We start from the raw sequence: 22152 nt of genomic DNA on the forward strand, positions 1-22152 counted from the left end.
AGAGCATGCTTAATAGATGCATATACTGTTACTGACATTGCTCACTCTGCAAATGGTCTTTGATGCTGACTGATGCTTGGGGCCAGGAGTGGCGGAAGAGCCCTAAAAGTTGGGGGGGAGCCACAGGCACCCAAACCATGGCCCCGCCCTCACACTGCCCCTTCTCCCCAAGCCCCTGACCTCATGCTGCCTCTTTTCCCCAAGCCTCCTCCCCCCTCGCTTGTTCCTTTCCACCCCCATTCCCCAGTTGCTCACCCTTACGGCCATTAAAAAGTGGGAGAGCCATGGCCCCCTAGCCTCTCCCATTCCAATGCACTTGCTTGGGGGACCATCACCCCTGGGGGCTATGGAACATCATTAGGTGCACTAACTACACTTCCCAGAGTGTGGGGAATGCTAGCTGTAGTATTTATTGTAGAGGAAAGGGGTTCACTGTGCCTTCCTCCTACCTCTGTGCACCTATTCTAAACTGAAATTTAGCCTCCAAATGCTTGTGACTTAATGAGTCAAAGTGAAGCATATGATTATACATGTGTCTTTATATCTTACACTTGATACATATGTGACATTCCGCTCAGGACTCCCAGAACTGTAAGCCACTGTGTTACTCTTCTGCCTCAGCAAGTTGAGAGCTTTGCTGCTGCTAAGATGTGTGTCAGGTCCTTGACACTCCAGCCTCTCTGCATTGCCAGCAAACTCCTCGAGACTCTGCCAGTCTAAACCTTGCCTGCAGGCAACCATCAGTGAAGCCCAGTTTCCCCAGAAACATCTCTCTGCAATGTCCAGTCCCTCTCACTGGACACTCACAGAAATTAAGTTCACTGCCTTCCAAGAGACAGTACACACACCAGGCTGTTAGGTTATCTGAAGACTCACACTTCACTTTAATATAACAGCACTTAGATACTGTAGATACTTTATAGTAAAACTAAGAATAAGTTTATTAACAAAGAACAGAGATTTAAGTGATACTGAACAAGAGAAAAAGAGACAGGTTTGGTTACAAACAAAATAAAACGTACTATCTAGTGACTAAAACTTAATGTTAGCTAGTTACAATTTTTGCCTATGTAGTTTCAAGTTAACAGCATCTCTAGTCCTTCTGGCCAGGGGTTTCAACTTTCTCAGGATCACCAGGTGCTTTTTCCCATGTCCCCTAAGCAGTGAAGAACTAAAATGTCATTTTGTTCTCCTTATGTTACTCAAAGTCCATTGTCACTGCCTCACGAGCCAGGAAGGCTTTCTAGGGTGCAGATTCTGTCCCCAGAGTGATTGCTAAACTGTCTTCTCCCCTCACTTGTTAACTTGATGGCTTTGTTTACCTTATATGTAAATGTACTTTTATTGCCCTCTGCCTGCAGTCAAGTCAGTCAGACGAGTAAATCCACATTCCTTTGTCTAGCACAGGCTGGGATTATACACTGCCTCCCAAACACATTTTAAGAACATATCTCCAGCACACTCATGTAATGCTTCGTACACAACCCATACATCCATCACACAATGATTTCCGGGACCAGTGTGTCACCAAGTTTTATAAGACACCATACTTGATTACACTTTTTTTTATAGTGTGGTAATATTGTATACAGTCAGTTGATTCAATTCCTTATTCTTGAGGGGTCCAGACCCACTGTTCTCCCTGTGGGGAGTCTGGACCTGATTGTCACTATATATGGTTCAGATTTTCAAAGCTGTTTTGGGGATTCAGACACATCTACAAGTAATCTCAGTGGAAGGTGTGTTTAAATCCCCTAAATTGCTTTGAAAATCAAACACTTAAAAAAAAACCTTATTTAATCAGTCACATGTTAGCAGTAGACACAAATTGCACACTAAAATCAAGTGCAGGTCTCAGAAAATGTAGGCCACACCATCATATTATAAATAATGGAGTATATGGATCCATAGCCTGTGGAATATGAGTTGAGAATATTCTTTTGCTGCATTTAAAGTAGTAACATGTCCTCTGAATCTCTCCTTTTGACCTTTGTTGACAAAGTTTTTCATTTTTTCTCTTGCAATAAACTGTTTACTTCCTCCCCCTTGTAACAGTTGGCTAACTATAAATGATATAGTATGTTTGAGTGATTAAAGAAATAACACATTGTAACAAGGTGCAGGAAGAATAGGGGTTAGTTCCAACTTGCACAAGCGCTTTGGGGAATTACTGTAAATTGATTCCTTAGGAGAAAAAGAGAATAGGTTTGGGAAGGTCTGGTTTCACATTGGAGGTTTTATCCCAGTCCTATGATCCCTTTTCCACACATTAATTTATATTACTTTCTTGTTATGAATGTTATTCTTTGAGAAACAGACCCTGCTGAGTGAGATTGTTTTCTGCTGAGTCATTCCACCATCTTGTTCATGAATTATCCAATTATTATTAGTTGTTGGTCATTGATAATTTAAAATGTAACTTTCAGATTTTAATGTTTTCATCCTTTTCATTTGTTGAGTTCCCAGTTCGATGTGATGCATTTTCTAGCTACCTTCCAAATCCTTTACTATTCCTCTGCTTTCACTCAATATTTAATTACTCTCTCACATTTAGTTTGGACATTTTTCCCCTTGCTCAACAGATAAAGTTACTTTAAAAATATGTGAACTTCTTGTCCAGCCTATTAAAATAATAAAAGTTTTACTCTCAGCAAAACAACCCTGGCTAATAAACCATCACAACTAAGGAAAATATGTCTGCTCTCACTAGCGTTCCCATTTATCCATTCAATAATTGGAGTGTTAATTTAAGAATTTGCTTTTACATGTACATGATGGTGATTGTACTTCATGTTGTGAGAATTTCCATATGTTGCTAATGTATATGCTAGATAATTTTGGTGGAATATCAATTTGTTCAGTTTAATCAAGTGCAACTAGTATTGCCAACTTTACACAGTTTGTTTGACAATTATGTACTTGAGACTGTTTGTCCTCCTTTTAGAATACTGAGTATTTCAAAGCATTGTTTTCCTGCTTGTCCTCAAGAATAATGTATTTGGAGCACTAACAAAAATAGCTGACTTCTATTTAGCTGCATAAACCAAGGCCTTGAACTTGTCCTTAGTCTCTTTTTGGGTGATTGCTTTAATGTTGCTGACAGCCATTCATTTGCTCATTCCTGTAAAACCCCTTAACAAGCTCCCGCTACTGATTTTTATCAGTTAACAGACTCAGTTTGTATTCATTTTTCTTTCTTTCTGCAAGAAGTGAATTTTTGTTCCACAGACAATAAAGGTCCTCAGAAATAAAGATTTCCTCTTCAGGTTGGTGACCACGTAGTAATTCCCATCAATATTTTGTTGTGTTTGTCCAAGTGTTAGATTTAACTTCCTTAGTTATATGTACTTCTCTGTGCCAGAACACTAGTCTTTGCATAACTAAGACATAGTTAAATATCTGTTTTGTGAACAACTCTTCTTTTCTCCCTATGATTAATTACTGGCTGGGAATGTCTCCCCCCCCATTTAGACACAAAAATGAATCAGTGGTTAGCAAAGATCAGTTAGTTATGTAAAGATTATTCTGGCACAAGTCTTGTAGTCTATCATATAGTAGCTGTATAGTAAGCACAAACACATTTGGTGATTATGTCCTTCTTTGCTTGTTATTGTCAGATGTGTCTGGTTTTGTAGAGGCTCCAAAAGTTTACCTGATTTGGTGATGGCTAATTACAAGTAGGTCAGAGCTACACTGCTTTGTTAGAAAGTGCTCTTTTAATCTTTAGGTCACACGTGGGAGAAAAGGGGGCTTCAGAGCTCATTTTCCTTTGCAATGGTATAGGACACACTTGGTTGGCATTTGTATTCTTGGTGCTTAGCCACGGAATCCCTGTGAATCTTACAGCCATTTTCCTAAAGATTATTTATGTTGCTTAGAAAAAGTAAATAATTGGAATTACATATTTTCATGAACTGGTAGTCATGATTCATCACTCTAGGTTCATTCAGCACTGACTGATTCTGTCCTTGAGCTATGCATAACTCATTATGAATCTTGAGAATGAATTAAAGACTGTAATCCATACTTACAGCCTTTCAAAACTTTTACCACAGCTTCTACCACAACTTCAGTTATTTTATTACAATTACAGTATGCAGAATGTTCTTGCAGTATCTTGCCTAGCACAATATTTCATATTTGATCTTTTAGTCACAAAACAGTGAGGGCCAAATTTTCAAAGAACCAGTTGTATGTGGGAAAGGATACTTTTACATGCTCATTCTTCTGTATCTAATAATGCCTATTTTCTAAAGCCCCATTGGGGTGGACAGACAGTCCAGAGATTAGGCCTGTCCAGATCATGTCCATCATCTGTGAGCGCATCATTTGAATGCATGCTCATTGCAGAGATTTTGAAAAGTGTCTTCAGTGTGCCAGGCTGTTTTGACACTCATTGTCTCTGTGCCCCTCGCTTCCCACTCTCCCTCTGATTTTCTCTCCCTGGAACTCCACTGTCCTGAGAGTAGCTGCGATGTTACTAAGCTGGTCTTGGCTCTTCCACATTCCCTTCCTTCTTCTGGCTCTTTAGGCTGGAGAATAACTGAGGCTGGTGGACTCTGCTAGAATAGGCCCCTCTAACTAATACGCTGAATGCAACTCAATAGCAGGAAATAAAGCTTTACCATTAAACTTTGGTTAACATTTTGATAACTTCTAACATTGCAGTGTTGTTAACATTGAGAAACAATTGAACCAACATAAAAATACTAGCGGACTTTTCTTTTCTCAGCTCTTAAAAAAGAAACAAATAGGTAAAAAAACCTACTAGAGGATACGACCATGAACCACAAAAAATGCTTGGCCAGATCCTCAGCTGATGTAAATCGCCACAGCTCCATTGACTGAAACAGGAGAACTAGTGAGGCCTGAGAGAATGTCTTGGCAGCCCCTTCTCTCAATGGGCTCTGGCACTCGTCACGCCTGTCTATGGATCTTAATGAGAAACAACACAGGAGAAGATAAATATTAGCTCATCGTATAAATTGAGACCAGAAACCACATGTTTGGGCCAACAACAACTAAAAAAAGACTAAAACATTATTAAACTTCTTAAAAGATAATATAAAGAAAAGGCACATGCTATCTGTAAGTCATGGTGTTTGCTGTGGTATAGCCTCGGCCTTCAGGTCTAGAAACCATTCGTGCAGTGGCAGGAGGAAGCCACCCTCTGCTGCCATACCCATCTGGAATTAATATAATAATATATAGAGATATACCTATTTCATAGAACTGGAAGGGACCCTGAAATGTCACTGAGTCCAGCCCCCTGCCTTCACTAGCAGGACCAAGTACTGATTTTGCCCCAGATCCCTAAGCAGACCCCTCAAGGATTGAACTCACAACCCTGGGTTTAGCAGGCCAATGCTCAAACCACTGAGCTATCCCACCCCTTGTGAAGGCAGAAGCCCTTGGGATATATCCTCAATTTTACTGGCAGGACAGACCCAATTGTTGGAATAAACCATTTGGACTAGTGTAGCTTGGTAGCAGGTACCTCTGCCCTTGAGCTAGCAAAATGCTTCTTCCTCTTGCTGAGGGTATGTGCACACTAGAAAATTATGTCAACCTAAATTACGTCGACATACAGCCACTGCAGTAATTAAATAACTTTTGCATGTCCACATTATGTTCCTTGTGTCAGCAGTGTGCGTCCTCACCAGGAGCGTTTGCACCGATTTAACTGATAGTGTGGGGCACTGTGGGAAGGCTTCTGAACACCAGAAACAGTCAATATAAGCAATGCAGTGTATACTCTGTAACTGTGTCGACCTAATTACATCGACCTAAGCACTACACTTCTCGTGGAGGTGGTGTTATTAAGTCGGTGTAGCAGGTGAGTTACGTCAGCGGGAGCGACATTTCAGTGTAGACACTTACAGGATTAGGTCAGTGTAAGCTGCCTTGCATTGACCTAACTCTGTAGTGTAGACTAGGGCTGATTCCCCTGTACTGTTACCTTGCCTAGGTGCCTGGTAGGACAATTTTCATAAATAGCACATCATTCAGGCTGTACATATAGGGCTGGGCAACCACAACTCATTACAAGACCAAAACATATGCCAGTGGTCATCAACCGGTCGATTGTGATTGAGTGGTCAATCCTAGAGGATCTCCCAGTCGATAGCGATCTCCCTAAGACAGGCTCCCTGTCTGCCCCGGCACCACGCCGCTCCTGGAAGCGGCCAGTGCGGCCTCGGGGGCAGAGGTCTCTCGCCATGTGCTGTTCCTGCCTGCAAGCACCACCCCCGCAGCTCCCATTGGCCGGGAATGGGGAGCTGCGGCCAATGGGAGCTGCGGGGGAAGTGCTTGCAGAGAGGGGCAGCACGCGGCGTCACGTGCCACCCCCCCAGGGGCTGCACGGGCATGTTGGCTCCTTCCAGGAGAGTGGGGCCTTTTTAGGCAGGGAGCCTGCTTTAGCGGCAACCACGCTGCGCTGCCGACTGGGAGCTGCCGAAGGTAAGTGCTGCCCAGTGTAAGACTGCACCCCAGCCCTGAGCCCCCTCCTGGAGCCAGCACCCTGAACCCCCTCCTGCACCCTGAACCCTCTCCTGCACCCAAACCCCAGCTCTGACCCCCCTCCCAGAGCCAGCACCCTTTACTCCCTCCTGCACCCCAACACTCTGCCCCAGTCCAGAGCCCCCTTCTGCACCCAAACTCCCTCCCAGAGCTTGCACCCCTGACCCCCTCCTGCACCCCTACCCCAGGCTCAGCCCAGAGCTCCCTCCCACACTGTGAACCCCTCGGCCCCAGCCCAGAGCCTGCACCCCTTCCCTAACCCCAGCCTGGTTAAAGTGAGTGAGGGTGGGGGAGAACGAGTGATGGGGGGAGGGGGAATGGAGTGAGTGGGGGGGAGTTGGGGAAGGGGTGGGGCCTTGGGAAAGGGGCAGGGTAGATCCTGGGTTGCCCTTAAATTCAAAAAGCGATCTTGGGCGTAAAAAGGTTGGAGACCACTGGCATACTCTAATAATACATTAGAGTAAGCTAGTGACCCAGTACGGTACACTAAGTGCTGCTGCATGCCCCAAAGCACACAGTGGAAAGCATTCCAGGCATGCAGCTGCCTTGCTGAGTCAAGTGGGGAGCCCCTGATAGTCCTTCCCATCCTCCCTCTACTTCAGCCACCTCCGCTTCTCTGGTCACCTCAGAGCACACAGGTCTGGAATTTCTGCTTGTTCCTGGGCACCTAAAACGCCACCTGCCCCTTTCTCCCACAATCCCTTCATGTTTCCATTCTTTCCAACTGCTCCTATTTTGAACTATAGTGGATGATCCAGGAGTCAGTAGAGGCTGGCTTCACCTACAGTGCCTGGATTGCCTTTGCCTGAACCTTGGTTAGCCCGTATACATCTAAGTTAGCTGTGGAGGGGCCCAGGGCAATTCTGGTTCCTGATAGGGATGAATGTGCATTAATTACTGAGGCCATGCCCATGACCCAACCAGTTTGCATGCTCCATTTTTGCAGCTCTGCACGCACCCACCATCCCTTTTGAAAATTGTGCTATTTCCTGTCCCCTGCTTGCAGCCTAAAATACACATGTAAGAAGGCCATTTGTACCCACACAAGCCTTTGAAAATTTGGCCCTGAGTGACTTAAATGAAAAACCCATGATATTCGGCATAAGAGCTAGGAAAGGCATATGGTCAAATAAAAAGGAAGATCAATTTTAGTTCCTATACGTTAACAAAGAGCATTTTGTATAACCAGCTTTGCTTGCTCAACTAGCGTCTTAACATCTAACACCATTTGTCTCTGTCTTTTGTAAGGTCAGTAGTTTGGGGTTTCCCCCCCCTATAAATCTAAAAGCTATGTCGTCGGGGGAACTAAGGCACCTTGGGGATTAATATTATTTTACAAACTAATAAGCTGATTTATGTGACATTTAGAATAACTTGCATCCTTTGTGTTGTCAAACTTGTGTGCGTGTGTTTGCTTGTGTGTTTTCCTTAACATTTATTTAAAAATTAATATAAATACTTTTTTTTTAAACTGTAAAGTAAGATCTCTTTATTTTTTCCTTACAGTGGCCCCACCAACAAGACTAAGATATAATCTAATCACTCATGACAGTGTACAGATTTCATGGAAAGCCCCTAAAGGGAAATTTACTGGATTTAAGCTTCTTGTCACTCCAAGTTCAGGTAAAAATATTTACATTTGTCTATAAACATGTTTGCTTCATTTAGGTCCCGTGATAATGCTGTCATGGTGAACTGGAGGAAAGCAGCCTCCTATTGCTCTGGGGCTGACCTCACGCCACGTAACTGGGGGACTGTGAGCTGGCTCTGGACAACCGGGAGCTCTGGCTGTCCAGCAGGAGAGAGACTGATCCAACTTGCCACACTGCAGTTGGAGGCCAGTGTGAATACAGATGTCTGTGGTGTCCATGGGGTGGAGTCAACTGACAGATACTTCCTGTGCTTCATCATCCGTAGTGGGCTCCCCCTCTGGTCCTGTCCCTGTGAGCATCCCCTCCTCTGTTCTTCTTGCCGTATACAGGGAAATAGTAAGTGCCCCAAAAGAGTCAGTAGACGAAGTTTTGTGAATGTCCATGGGAATTTTGGGCAGTTACAACAAGGGAAGTGAATAAGAGGCAGAGGGACAGGTCCTTAGCTGGCATAATTTTTTATAGCTCCATTGTCAATGCAACTAAGAGTTCAGAATACACTAGTTCAGAATCTTCTCCAGACTGCATAATGTTTTAGTCATCCTTAATATAGTCCTTATCCTACAGTCACCCTCTCCTGATAGGGGGTATGTTTATAAACTGTGCTGCTGAAGAAACCTGAAACAAATTTTCACAATATATCCACATTGCTATTCCCAGTACCAAGAGAACTAAACTATAGCTTAATTATTTTAGAATAACTATCACATGTAGACTATAATGTATTAATTTGAAATTTATAAATGTGAGGTCTACAAACTGCATTTGCACTTTGTTGTTTCATTATATATAATCTACTTTGAAGAATAACATGTAGTTTACAGATTGGACAGTGATGTATTTAAAAACAGCTGTAGCAATTTCTTGATGAGAAAGCAATAGATTCCTTTTTCCTCCCCATATTTTACTGTTGCACTGGCTTGTGCCAGGCAGGCTTTTCAACTTTAAGATGAGCAGACATGCGACATATAAAAGCAATCAAAATGTGCCAAAACCCACAGACCAATAAAAGTTACAACAATGTGTGACACAAAGCAGTTAAATCAGCTATTGTGCTAAAAGGTATTAAATTGCAAAGGAATGAATGGCTGCTGAGTCAGATGGGCAAAAGGAAAAAGAGTGTAATCCGTTTTGATAGCATGAATGTGGTATGCTTTGGTAGTCAGCTGATGGCAGAGGGTCTCCAATAAATGTTAATCCTCAAAGTAATTTGCAACATGGATAGTTTGTATATTCAATTAAAGCAGTGGTAGATTTTAATAGGGCCCAGTCTAGTAGTGGCATGCAAAAGGATGGAGAAGGGAGTGTGTGTTGAGTATTGGTGGGCAGTGCTGAGTAGGATACACTGCTAGTGCCTCTTGCCCTACTGTCCATCACCCTGGACTCAAAGCCTGCATATGGGTTGGGGCAGGAGTAGTGAAATGCACAAAATGCAGCTGGTGAGCCCTTGTTAGTGGATCACACTTGTGAAAAGTTATTAGACCACTCCCTTCCTCTGCCTAACAACTAAAACAAACTCCTTTAATAGGTCCTTGGAGGATTATTACCTAAGTATTTTAAAAAGTTAGAAATTCACCCCCAGCTACTTGCACCCTGCCACTGATTGTGGGAGACTCAGAAATGCCAGATGAGTCTTCACGGTTCAGTCATGCTGAAAATTGCTTTTTAGGTTTTGAGTTTATGGACTGCTCCCTCCCCATGATTACCTGCCTAGCCGTGTCACAGCTGGTGCCCCCTATGTAGCTCCTCCCACCTCATTCCTAGTGTCTCGGATCATGGGTCCAATGCTCATTGGTTTGTATCCCTTTGCACTATGATCCATTTCTCTGCTGAGTTAACCCTATGCAAGACTCTCTCCCCTCTTAAAACCTTCTCTGGTTCCTATTCCTTTAAGCCAGGGCACTTGAAAACTACTGTGACTCCTGCTACAGCTGGTTCCTATGTCTTGACTGTCCTGTTGCAGCAAAACCCTTTTAGAGCTGCTGGCCCCTTGAAGTGTGCTTGACCAGATGAACTTCTGCATTGGATTTTTCTTACCTGCAGTTCTTCAGTTCCCTGTTCTTATAAATTGCCCCTTCCTGTTTCAGTTGCTCTGCCTTGGCCTCATTTGAAGAACAGACCTGTAGCTGCCACTCACTACAAATTGCTTTTTCCCTTGTCTCCATGCTGGTGTCGGGGATCCAGGTACAGCAGGGTCAGTCTCCTAGCAACTCCCTGGGTGCAGCTGAATCTGGCAGGGGCTGCCTGATTGATTGCACTTCCTGACTGGTGAAGGGCAGATTTAAACTCTGACTTGAGCCAGGAGCAGCCAGAACTCGATTTTCTGTTCAATACATCCCATGCCGCAGCTGTGCTTGATCCTGCTTCCTGCACCTGCTCCCATCCAGCCCCTGCCTGCTTCTACCCAGGCTGCTCTTGTGCCCATTCCACTTCCTGCCCTTCTCATCCTCAACATTCCTGGCTCTACTTCCTGACTACATCTCCAACTCACCCATTGGCTCTTCCATTTGGCTTCTGACCCGTGGCTCTGGTCTCAACTACACCCACAGAGCCTTATTCTTGACTCCGGCTTGACTCTGCTCTAATCTCCTGGCCACCCTCATGGTTCTGACCATTAGGCATGACTGCCCACATCCCAGATGTGATCCTGACAGTATGTTTGAGCTGGGCTTCCTGGCTGTCTGACTGGGCTCACGGGCCTCTGCATTTCACTAGCACAGTCCTTCTGGCTTCAGCACTCTGGGGCTGTCCCTGCTTGTGAATGCAGTCTCTCCTTCTCTGGGGAGATTCTTCCCACTCTCCAGGTTTCATGGTGTTAGGCCAGTAGCTGCTTTCCTCCCAGTAGTTCATTCTATTATCTGTGCCTCCCAGGGTCACTGCAACACTTCTCAGAGCTTCTGGAATGCTGCTGATATCAGCTAGGCCTCCTGGCCATCTCCTTTCACTCCTAGTCAAGGTCTACTTCATGATGTCCTATTCCACTAGCCTCTCGTTTCATGGCCCCATTCCCAATTGGGGATGAGTCTCTGGACTGCTTCCTGAATATACTGATTCCCACAGAGGTATCTGCTAGTTCAGATGGCTTAATTTCCTGGGTGGCTTTCCAGTTCTTCTCCTGTGTCTCACTTTGTCCCCTCTCCAGGACCTCCATTTCCTGTAGGCCTTTCCTTCATCTTTGTGTGTGTGTGTGTGCATGCTTGCACATGTGTGTACATACCCAGCGTCTTACCTGTTATTCATGTTAGCTTTTGGAGAAGGTTTACATCCCATGAGACCATCCTTTTAAGTTCACAGTATGTCAGCCCACCGGCTCCCTGCTTTTCTGGGGTGTCCTCTGTGTCATTCCAAAGGGACAAGGGTTTGGAACAGACAACCAGTGATGAGTGACTGGACTTTGGTCATTACCATACTTAATGAAGCTTAAGTATACATTTAAGTGGTTTAAAATGTAGCAATTTACCTTATAATAGCATTTACTATTTATACTATGCTGCTGATCTTATTTCTCCTTTTGTTTCCTTGCAGGTGGAAAAACCAATCAACTAACTCTTCAAAACAGTGCAACCAAAGCAATTATTCAAGGTCTTATTCCAGATCAAAGCTACGAAGTTCAGATTATTACATACAATAAAGACCAAGAGAGCAAGCCAGCACAAGGGCAGTTCAGAAGTATGTATCTCTATGCACATATCATATCTCACATATAGCACTGTCTTATCAAATACCCCTTCAATCTATACATTTGCAATGTACTCAGATACCACAGAGATGAGCATGTTATGAATACTTAGACCAATAGAGAACATAGAGCCAATTTCAGCCCGGTATAAAAAGGTGCAAGTCTGTTGACTTCAGTGAAGTATACTTCGTAATACAAAGTCTGGCTTTATCGGACATTGTGCAAGAGATCTTAGTAGCAGGGATTCTAAACTAAAGGAAATGTTAATAGCCCAATGTTTTTAATTTTCTCCTTTCCCTTGTGAAAATAGCCCATGACTCATAAAAAGGGAATTGTGAGCGGGAGGAAATTAATGGAATATCTTTTTTATTTCTTCCCTTTTTCATGGATTTCCAGTGTAATTCTTAGAATGGGGTGAGGGAAGCCACGGGTAAGTCTGAAAACTTTGAACTTGTAATAGGCCAGATGCTCAGCTGGTGTAAGTCAGCATAGCTCTGTTTACTTTAATGGAGCTATGCCAGTTTACACCAGTTGAGACTCTGGCCTAATTTGTTCAGCACATGATCCTGCAAAACCCAAACAAATATATACAGAAAAGGATAAACGTGTTCTGTCTGAGGGCGTGTTGATTAGTTAGGTGCACTTTCTGCCCTGATTTACATCTCAGGCCTAATCTACATTAGGAAATTAGGTCAGTATGACTATGTCTCTGAGGGGTGTGAAAGATCCATGCCCATAAGTGACTCAGTTAAACTAAACTAACCTCCAGTGTAGACAGTGCTGGATTGATGGCAGAATTCTCCCATCTACCTAGCCACTGCCTCTCGGGGAGATGGAGTACCTATGCTGATAGAAGAACCCCTCCAGTGGCCTAGGTAGTGTCTTCACTGAAGTGCTACAGCAGTGCAGCTGCAGCCTTTTAAGTGTAGCCAAACCCTCCTGGAACTCAATTAAAGACAGATCAGGACAGATTTAGTCAGCCTGCGGGTAGGGAAGTAATTTTTCCTGAATCCCCTTCCTACAAAACACCTTCTCTGAACATTTTTAGTATCTGAGATGCTTGTGCTTCAGGTTTCTAACTGTGTAATGGGTCTGCCAATCACTGCTCTAATTGCTAGACCACCCTCCTATCCAGCACATGATAACAAGTGCTGATTACTTGATGTAGAGGCCACGTCAAGTCCTTCTAGGAATTCCCCAGTGCCTGTATTTATTATCTTAAATACCACTGGTTGCAAAACCCACAAAACCACAGGTTACTTTAGCATTAAAGAGAAACCTATGGAATGGCTCCTCAAGCTTCCAGCGTATTAGCTGTGGTTGTTCGTAACTGGCTGTATTCCACAGGAAAAGCAGAGCTGGCAGCTTGATTTTAGAATGCAGGGGTTTCATTCTATTTAATATATTGTTTCTTTAGCTGCAATATGTTTTCATTGGCTGTAGTGAGACTTGGATCCCATTTGACAGTATAATGACCGTAAGAATGAAACCAGATACAATGTGTATGCAAGTCCTTCCTTTTTTATGTTGTATTATCATGGCTTTTTATTCCCTTATGACAAAGTGATGACTAATTCTTGGGACTGTGGAAGATTAAACTATTCCAGGGCAACTCTGGGGAGGGAAAAGGAGGGGAAGGGAGGGCCAGAGTAAAATCATGAGGGACTAGCAGGACACTGAACACATCAGCATTTTAAACTCTGAGTTATAGATAATGTACAAAGTTTTGTTCCCTCCCGCCCAAGCCTATAGAAATCTTAACAGCTTGCAGTAGTCTGTTATCCTTAGGATAATTTATATTTTCTTTTACATGATCAGGTCTGCAATTCTTATGTGATAGCTTACAAATCACAGTAGAATAAAAAAGTATAAAATAACTAAGGCCTTGTAATGGAGTTTTGTCTTAAAGAGGTAGATTGGACAGATGCACTAATACATTCAATTTAATCATCAAGCAAATATGTGAATGAATTTTGGTTTTGGCTTTTAAAGCTTTATAGAGGCAATATTTTTAACAATGTCTTCAACTCCGTAGGGGTAGTCTCTGTAGAAGAATGGCCAGCTCTTTGCCAGAATTACTTTGCTCTTTTGCCTTCTAGTGAGAATTCTCTCATGTTAGTGCTCTGTTCACCTCCTGGAGACCAGTCTTGTGCGTGGACATCTTCAACAGCCACTGGAGTCACTGGCTGTTGATGCCAAATCAGACCTTACTCAAGCAACACTCACAATTGGCCAAATCATGAAGTCCTTTCTCCCTTTTTTTTTTTTTTTTCTTCTTTCTCTGGCAAAAACTCCCTTTCACTTCAGTGCAGGATTTGACTGGGTAAGATGTGAGTCCAGAGTTCTGAATAAGACTCTTAGGGTACGTCTACACTTTGAGCTGGAGGTGTAATTTCTGACACGGGTAGATGGCCGCATACTCGTTTTGATTGAGCAAGTGTGCTAAAAATAGAAGTGTAGCCCCGGCAGTGCAGGTGGCAGTATGGGCTAGTCGCTCTGAGTACAATCCTGCCTAGGTGCTTACTGGGGTGGCTGGCTCGTCCCACTGCCTGTGCTGCTGCAGCTATACTTCTATTTTTAGGGTCCTAGCTCAATCAAAGTTAGTGCATGTATGTTTACCCAGTCTGGAAACGACACCTCCAGCTTGAGTGTAGGCATAACCTAATCATGGGCTAGCTCATGAGGGTCTCAGTCTGCCCTGAGTAAGGGGTAGGATTCACTATTCCAAGAGCAGACAAAGAAGAGAATTGTCTCTGAATCACAGTTCTCCCACTTTGCTCCTGGGGTAAGTAATCTGCTAATGGTATTGACATGACAGAGATGGCATCCCATCTCTGCCCCCCCACAGATGTGCTGGGGAAGAAGTCAAGACTCCAATTATTTTCCACCAGGATTCATGCACTTGCCTCCCATTTGCGCTGGGGTCAGGGTGGGATGAGGGCAGGCCTGCAGAGGCTGCTCCCCTCTCCACCCACTACCCACACACACTGAAACCTGCAATGTGGGTATCAACATTGTAGAATGGAGGCTTGTATCCCCCTTACTCCCTGTGCAGCACTGCAGAGATTGGAAGGATTGGACTGTGACTCAACAGATCTATGTTTAATTCCTGGCTCTGTTACAGGCATTCTCTGGGAATTTGGGTGAATTATTTAATATCTCTGGTCTCAATTCTGCAAAACAGAGATAATAAGATTTCCTCTCTACCCTTCACCTGTCATGTCTATTTATCTTGTAAGCTCTTTGGGGGCAGGGAGAGTCTCTCTTACTATGCGTTAATGCCTAGCACAAGGAGGCTGTGATCTTGGCTGGGCCCTCTATGCACCACGTAATATAAATAATGATCAATGCTGGTCATAAATCAGCACTATATAAATTAAAGGCTTAAATTCTACTCAGATTAATTTTCTGTTCTTTATAAGTACGTATGTCCATTCTCACAGGAAAAACACATCCCTTTCTTGGCAAGACTCAAAGCTATTCAAGGTGGCATATTAGATCATTAGCCACTGTGGCGGCTGCGTGGATGTTAACACCAATTAATTTCCTAAAACAACTCTGAGAGATTTTGTTGTAGAAAACTTTTTGCGCAGGATATAGTTTAACTTCATTCACTTGGACTTTAGGTGTGATATTGCCAGAATATTTCTGGGTGGGAAGAACAGGGTGGTGCAATGACTAGATGATCACAATGATCCCTCTGGTTTTTAATACAATGTTGGGAATCACTAAACAAGCTGAATTCTGCCTGCTATGGATGGGGGGAGGGTATAAGGAGCCTTCACACCCACCCCCTACCTTGTTTAGCCCATGCTAGGGCTAGGCACAATTGAAGTCTGAGTTATGGACTTGCCTTACTCCTGTGGGAGTGTGTGTTGCCCTGAAGAGGGCAGGGAAGAGGCAGCCCAAGGCATGGGCTTCATGGAGGGATATAGTAGCTGGCATGAATTCACCATGTGCCAGCGACTGGAGAGGAATTCTGTCCTCCTGACCCATTCCCACTCTCTAGCTAGCCTGGCCAATTTTCTGGGCTGGTGGAGCAGGAGGTTTACACTCCGGTGTCTTTCCTCTGGGCAGATTTTCCATCACCAAAGTCTCTCCTAAACTTGGGGTCTGCTAGTAGAAACAATTTAGGTCCTGATACTGATGTCCCTGTGCTTGGACTCTCCTGAGTGAGGAGTCATTCTCACCAATACCCGCCAAGAACATGACTGAGATTAGAAAACAAACGCCATTTGTTGCCTAAGCAAATTGTACAAATGTTGCATGAAGATTCTGTTGGGGGTGGGGAGAATATGATACATTTAACTAAACTTTTCTCAGTCTGACACATTTCCTCTTATGTTTGTAGTTAAAGATCTAGAAAGAAAGAAGGAAACATCAAGTAAATCCAAGGTCAAGGGTACGGAAGGTACAGGTGGGAGTAAACCATCTCCATCTACAGAAGGTCAGATTGTCAAAAAATATGATTTTGTGATGTCACATTAATAACCAGTTATATATTTAACTCTGCCATTACATAGACCATTTTCCTCATTACAGATAAGTGTCTTTTTTTCACTTGTTTTCCAAGATAATTATCAGCATTTAATTGCATTGATGACAATTATAGCCATTACATATAAGTAAAAGTCAATTTTATTCACTCTGGATATTTGATTAACTACAATAGAAAGTTTTCTTTACTTTGCTGTTCTACTTTTCAGCTTTAAACAGAGTTTTAAAACTAAGCATGAAAAATAATTGAAAGTATTCTTTTGAACCTGCATAAAACAGATAGTTTTGCCTGATTTCTGCACTTCCATTCACTATTCAATATACAACATAGTGTATATATAATAATGACAGAATTAAATATGACTTTCATGCTTGGAACTGCTGTGAAATTGGCATATTTTATTACATTGCCCCTTAGAATCAACCTTGCATAACTACCTGATTTTTATGTACAACTGTCTGTCTTATGCATGCAAACACTTGCACGCAAAACACTTGTATGCAAAAATCAGGAAGTTATGTGTAGTTACACAAGTTTTATTTTAGATGTTTTGATTTTGTGTGTGTGAGAGAGATTCTTTACAGATTAACAAAAAGAAATTTAGCAGACTTGGAGAATAATGCGACTGTGCTAGTCATCAGAAACATTTCCAGTATATATAGCACTTACAAGAAAATCCATTCTGCATTTAACACGTAAATGTTGGTTCTGAATTATTAAAAGAAATCCTCCTTTCAGAAATAACACTGAAGGCAATTATTTCCATTATCAGTTATCTATGCTATGCAGAACAAGCAAGGGCAAGAAGAGCTTGATATGACCTCAGATAATCTTTCTGCAATAAATAGACAGTTTCAAGATTATCACCTCTCCAGTGCCATTTCATTCTAGTAGTGCAAGCACTGTGTTATTGATCCAACGATCATTGAAGCCAATGGGAATCTTTCCATTGATTTCAGTGGGCTTTGGATTATACCCTATATGTCTGTTAAATAAGTACAAGACAGTATCTAAATTAATACAGTTTGGTTTTATACGATATTGTTCATACCAAATTGCCACTAAGTCTTCACGTTTAATACAGAATGTAAAGATGTTTATGGAAATAAGTTCACTAGCATGTATAGTACTGTAAACTGTGTGCTGCATCTGCTGGTGTAATATGGATGGAGGTGATCTGACCTAGTATTTGGGAGAACGTCTGAGCTGGGGAAAATGAGGTGGTTAGGGAAGGAAGATGTGATTGTTTAGAACAGGGGTCGGCAACCTTTCAGAAGCGGTGTGCCGAGTCTTCATTTATTCACTCTAATTTAAGGTTTCACGTGCCAGTAATACATTTTAACATTTTTAGAAGGTGTCTCTCTATAAGTCTATAATATATAACTAATTATTGTTGTATGTAAAGTAAACAAGGTTTTTAAAATGTTTAAGAAGTTTCATTTAAAATTAAATTAAAATGCAGAGCGTATCAGTTTAGTGCAGTGGTTCTTAACCTGGGGTGCACACACCCCCTGGGGGTGTAAGATGCCCTTTCTGGGGATGCGAGATGTGAGTTTTTTTAGGAGGTAAATCATCGAAAACACAAATTAAGCACAGGCACGTAAGTACAACTACTTTGTTTAATCAAACCTATGTATTTATTAACATTATACATTTTTTAATGATTACTGTAATATACAAAGTTTTTAAATTTTCAAGTTTTTAAGCTAATTGTAGTGTAATTTTTGATAAGGGGTGCAAGAACATATTTTGAGAACTCCAGACAATTAGCGGGATGAGTGGGGCCGAGTGTAGTGTATTAAATTGCTCCCCATAGGAATGTGCTACTTACAGTGTACTACTTAGGGCTGCCAATCCTGATGCTCTGAGCGGCATGGTAAGGGGGCGGGGATGGTTGGATAGGCGTGGGAGTCCCGGGGGGCCTGTCAGGGGTTGGGGGTGTGGATAGGGGTCAGGGCAGTCAGGGGACAGGGACCAGGGGAGCTTGGATGGGGGGGTGGGGTCCTGGGGGGGTGGATGGGGTGGGAGGTCCCTGGAGGGGGTGGTCAGGAGACAAGGAGCAGGGGGGGTTGGATGGGTGGGAGGTTCTGAGGGGGACAGTCAGGGGGCTGGAGGTCCTGGGATGGGGTGGTCAGGGGACAAGGAGCAGGGGGGGTTGGATGGGTGGGGGGTTCTGAGGGGGGCAGTCAGGGGGCGGGGGGTCCCGGGAGGGGGTGGTCAGGGGAGAAGGAGCAGGGGGGGTTGGATGGGTGGGAGGTTATGAGGGGGGCAGTCAGGGGGCAGGAAGTGGGAGAGGAAAGCTAGGAGGTGGGCTATTTGGGGAGGCACAGCCTTCCCTACCTGGGTGTAGTGTATTAAATTTCTCCCGTAGGAATGTGCTACTTACAGTGTACTACTTATGGCTGCTAGTCCTGGTGCTCCACAAGTAGCACATTCCTATGGGAGAAATTTAATACACTATACCCATGGACAGAACCCCAGACTGGCGGTGGGCTTAACTGCTCAGCCCACTGCCAGTCTGGGGTTCCGTCTGCTGGCTCCTGCCAGCAGGGGTCCCAGGCCAGTAGCAGGCTGAGCGGGGGCGGCAGCGGGGACCCCGGCCAGCGTGCCAGTAAAAATTGTCACACGTGCCACCTTTGGCACGCGTGCTGCAGGTTGCCGACCCCTGGTTTAGAGGCTTAAGAAGTGAAAAAGGCCAGGGTGAAAAAGCTGGGCCTGTAATAACATTTGAAGAAAGTGTTGAATTGACTCCGAGAGAGAAGGTGCCTGAGTCAGATTTCAGGAGAAGATCTACTACACCCTTCAGGGAGACAAGAAGTAGAGGCAGAACTAAGTCTATCTGCAAAGCATGGAGAAAGGGGGATGAAGTTGGCATAAGAAAGTTGTGGTCTGTTGCCTCCCCGTGTCATGATTCAGTCCTTCTTTTTATTTATTAAATCTTTTAACTTCAAAACTTGCTCTAGTTCTCTGAAGGTCTTCACATGCCATGTAAATACTGATGGTTAGTATTGAATACCAAAATGGAAGTGTGCCATATGCTCAGAAGAAATGCAAAAGTTTTCTATGAAAAACTGTTGGTCTTGCCTGAGGGTTTTCTGTGAAGCTGGGGTGTGTGTTGGGGTAAAGTAAAACTTTTTTGCCCTATTTGTTGCTATTTTTGTGGATCCTGACTTTAATTCTTTATTTTGTACAGCTCTGTTCCCAATCCAACCCCATTTAAGTCAATATAAAGATATCATTAAGCTGGATTCTTCACTGGCTTAAACCTTGCACAGACTTTCACTTTCACAAATTTTAATGTACAATAGAACCTCAGAGTTACAAACATGTTGGGAATGGAGATTTTTCGTAACTCTGAACAAAACGTTATGGTCATTCTTTTAAAGGTTTACAACTGAGCTTTGAAAACTTTACTTTGCAGAAGAAAAATGTTGCCTTTAACCATCTTAATTTAAATAAAACAAGAACAGAAATTATTTACTTACCTTGTCAAATCTTTTTTTTAATCTTTCCCTTTATTTTTTTAGTAGTTTACATTTAACACAGTGCAGTACTGTATTTGCTTTTTTGTTTTTTGTCTCTGCTGCCTGATTGAGTACTTCCAATTCCAAACGAGGTGTGTGGATGACTGGTCAGTTCGTAACTCCGGTGTTCGAAATTCTGAGGTTCTACTGTATCTGCTGTCCCATCAAGCATTTGGCATTGGAAAATCATGAAATGTTGGAGGGTTGAGAGAGACCATTAATTAGGGAAGACTGTAAACACATCACTCTGCCATCTCCACAGTCAGCTGAATGGGGAATAGATCACTTCTGTTGCTATTTCTCTAATAAATGTTTACTCTGCAAATGGCAGCGTGTCTCCACTGCCTGTCTGCTTCTTATTCCATAAGCAAAACCTATTGTCAAATGGTATGGGGAGGGGAACTTGGCAGCTGTGCCCATCCCTTGCAATTCGGGCACTTACCCCAGGAGCGGTGCCAGGGTTTTTGACGCCCTTGGCGGCAGCGCTCCTCCTCTGAGCATTCAGGGGGTCTGGGGTCTTCAGCGGCAGGGGTCCTTCAGCTCCACGTCTTTGGGGCACTTTGGCGGCGTGTCCCAGAGCGAATGAAAGACCCACCGCCAAATTTCCGCCGAAGACCCGGAGCCCCCGCCACCGAATTTCCACCGAGGGCGGCAAAACACTCCCCCCCCACAAATCCTGCCATCCTAGGCGAAGCGCCGGCCCTGACTTACCCATGGTGCTTCTGTGATTATTTTTTTTAATCCTGCATTATATTGCACGGGTAACATTAAGTCTGGCATTTCCTAACTTTTGAGATCTTTCTAACTTTACAACTTTAACCATATCCTTTTGATGTAGTTTTTGTGTGTGTGATTTGTAACAGAAATCCACAGTGTGCCCTGGAGATGAGAATTTTCTCTGTGAGGGACAGAAATGTAGCTTACTCACTGGAGGAAGCTTGAAACATCTTGTTTATATGGTCAAGGTATAATAATAGGTTATGGGGTGTAGGTAATATGTGAAACAAAGTACTCCATGATTTTGGTGGGAAAGTATTTTGATATTTTGTCATTTTGCTTGATTTTAAGTCAAGGATTTCTGAGAATTGAACACTGCATGTATTTATTATTTTGGATGTTTATTTAGGAGTTTTTGAGGAATGGCAAATAATATTTATTTAATGTTTCCATATTGCAAGAATCTATATTGGCAGTATCCCAGATAAGCTTATACGTGTGTTTTGGAGAATGGCTGGTGGTTCTGGTTGATTGTTAGTGTTGACTCAGACTAAAAGACAATTGTAAGATCTCTAGAAAAAGAGATCCATACAATGTCACCCTTATGATGTATATGTGTCACTTCCCATGTGACTGCTTTTGTTGTTGTTATTGTTGACACCCCATCCTCCATCAGTCCCTCCCTCCTGTTCTCTTAATTTAGGGCTCCTAGCAGAGTTTTCAACTATTGAATTTCAATACCCTGAGTTTGCAGGAGGTGCTTAGCACCTTTCAGGATCAGACCATTAGATTATAAATTATTCTGAGCAGGGACTCTGCCTTTATTTATTTTCTGAAGTGTCAAGTACATAAGAACAGCCATATTGGGTCAGACCAAAGGTCCATCTAGCCCATATCCTGTCTTCTGAAAGTGGCCAATTCCAGGTGCCCCAGAGGGAATGAACAGAACAGGTAATCATCAAGTAACAGAGGCTAGGGACACCATCCCTGGACATCCTGGCTAATAGCCATTGATGGATCTATCCTCCATGAATGTATCTAGTTCTTTTTGGAACTCTGTTATAGTCTTGGCCTTCACAACATCTTCTAGCAAGGAGTTCCAAAGGTTGACTGTGCAAAATCCTTCCTTTTGTTTGTTTTAAACCTGCTGCCTATTAATTTCATTAACATTAAAATAAGTTCATTAACTACAAAAGGATAGATTTTAAGTGATAGAAAACAAACAAAACCAGAAACTGAGCTTAACATACTAGATAGGTAGGATATGAATTAGCAAATTCTCACCCTGAGTGATAAACAGGCTGGCAGATTCTTAAGGCACAAGCTGCTGTGGCTTTGCAGATTGTGGTTTGCCAGGCTTTGATACACAGGCTAGAAATCCCTCTAGCCTGGGACCATCACTTCCCACAGTTCAGTCTTTGTTCCTCAGATGTTTCCAGGTGTGTTGTTTTAGGGAGAGTGAGATCCCATCATGATGTCATTGTCCCCCTTTTATATCATCTTCTTCCCATTTGCTGGAGAGCTCTTTTGCTGTGACCTGGGACAAACAGCTCCAATTGTGTAGTG

The 22152-nt window shown here is 43.1% G+C and overlaps 1 protein-coding gene across 1 annotated transcript in view; it reads left to right on the forward strand.

The window, feature by feature from the left end:
- Window positions 1–22152, forward strand: part of COL14A1 (collagen type XIV alpha 1 chain) — a 165157-nt gene that overhangs the window by 7268 nt on the left and 135737 nt on the right. Inside the window, 3 exon segments of the mRNA XM_024108240.3 lie at window positions 8026–8142; window positions 11694–11837; window positions 16199–16294. Of these exon segments, the coding sequence (XP_023964008.2) occupies window positions 8026–8142; window positions 11694–11837; window positions 16199–16294 (357 nt within the window).

Source organism: Chrysemys picta, chromosome 2, assembly GCF_011386835.1.
Source record: "Chrysemys picta bellii isolate R12L10 chromosome 2, ASM1138683v2, whole genome shotgun sequence".
NCBI lineage: Eukaryota > Metazoa > Chordata > Testudines > Emydidae > Chrysemys > Chrysemys picta.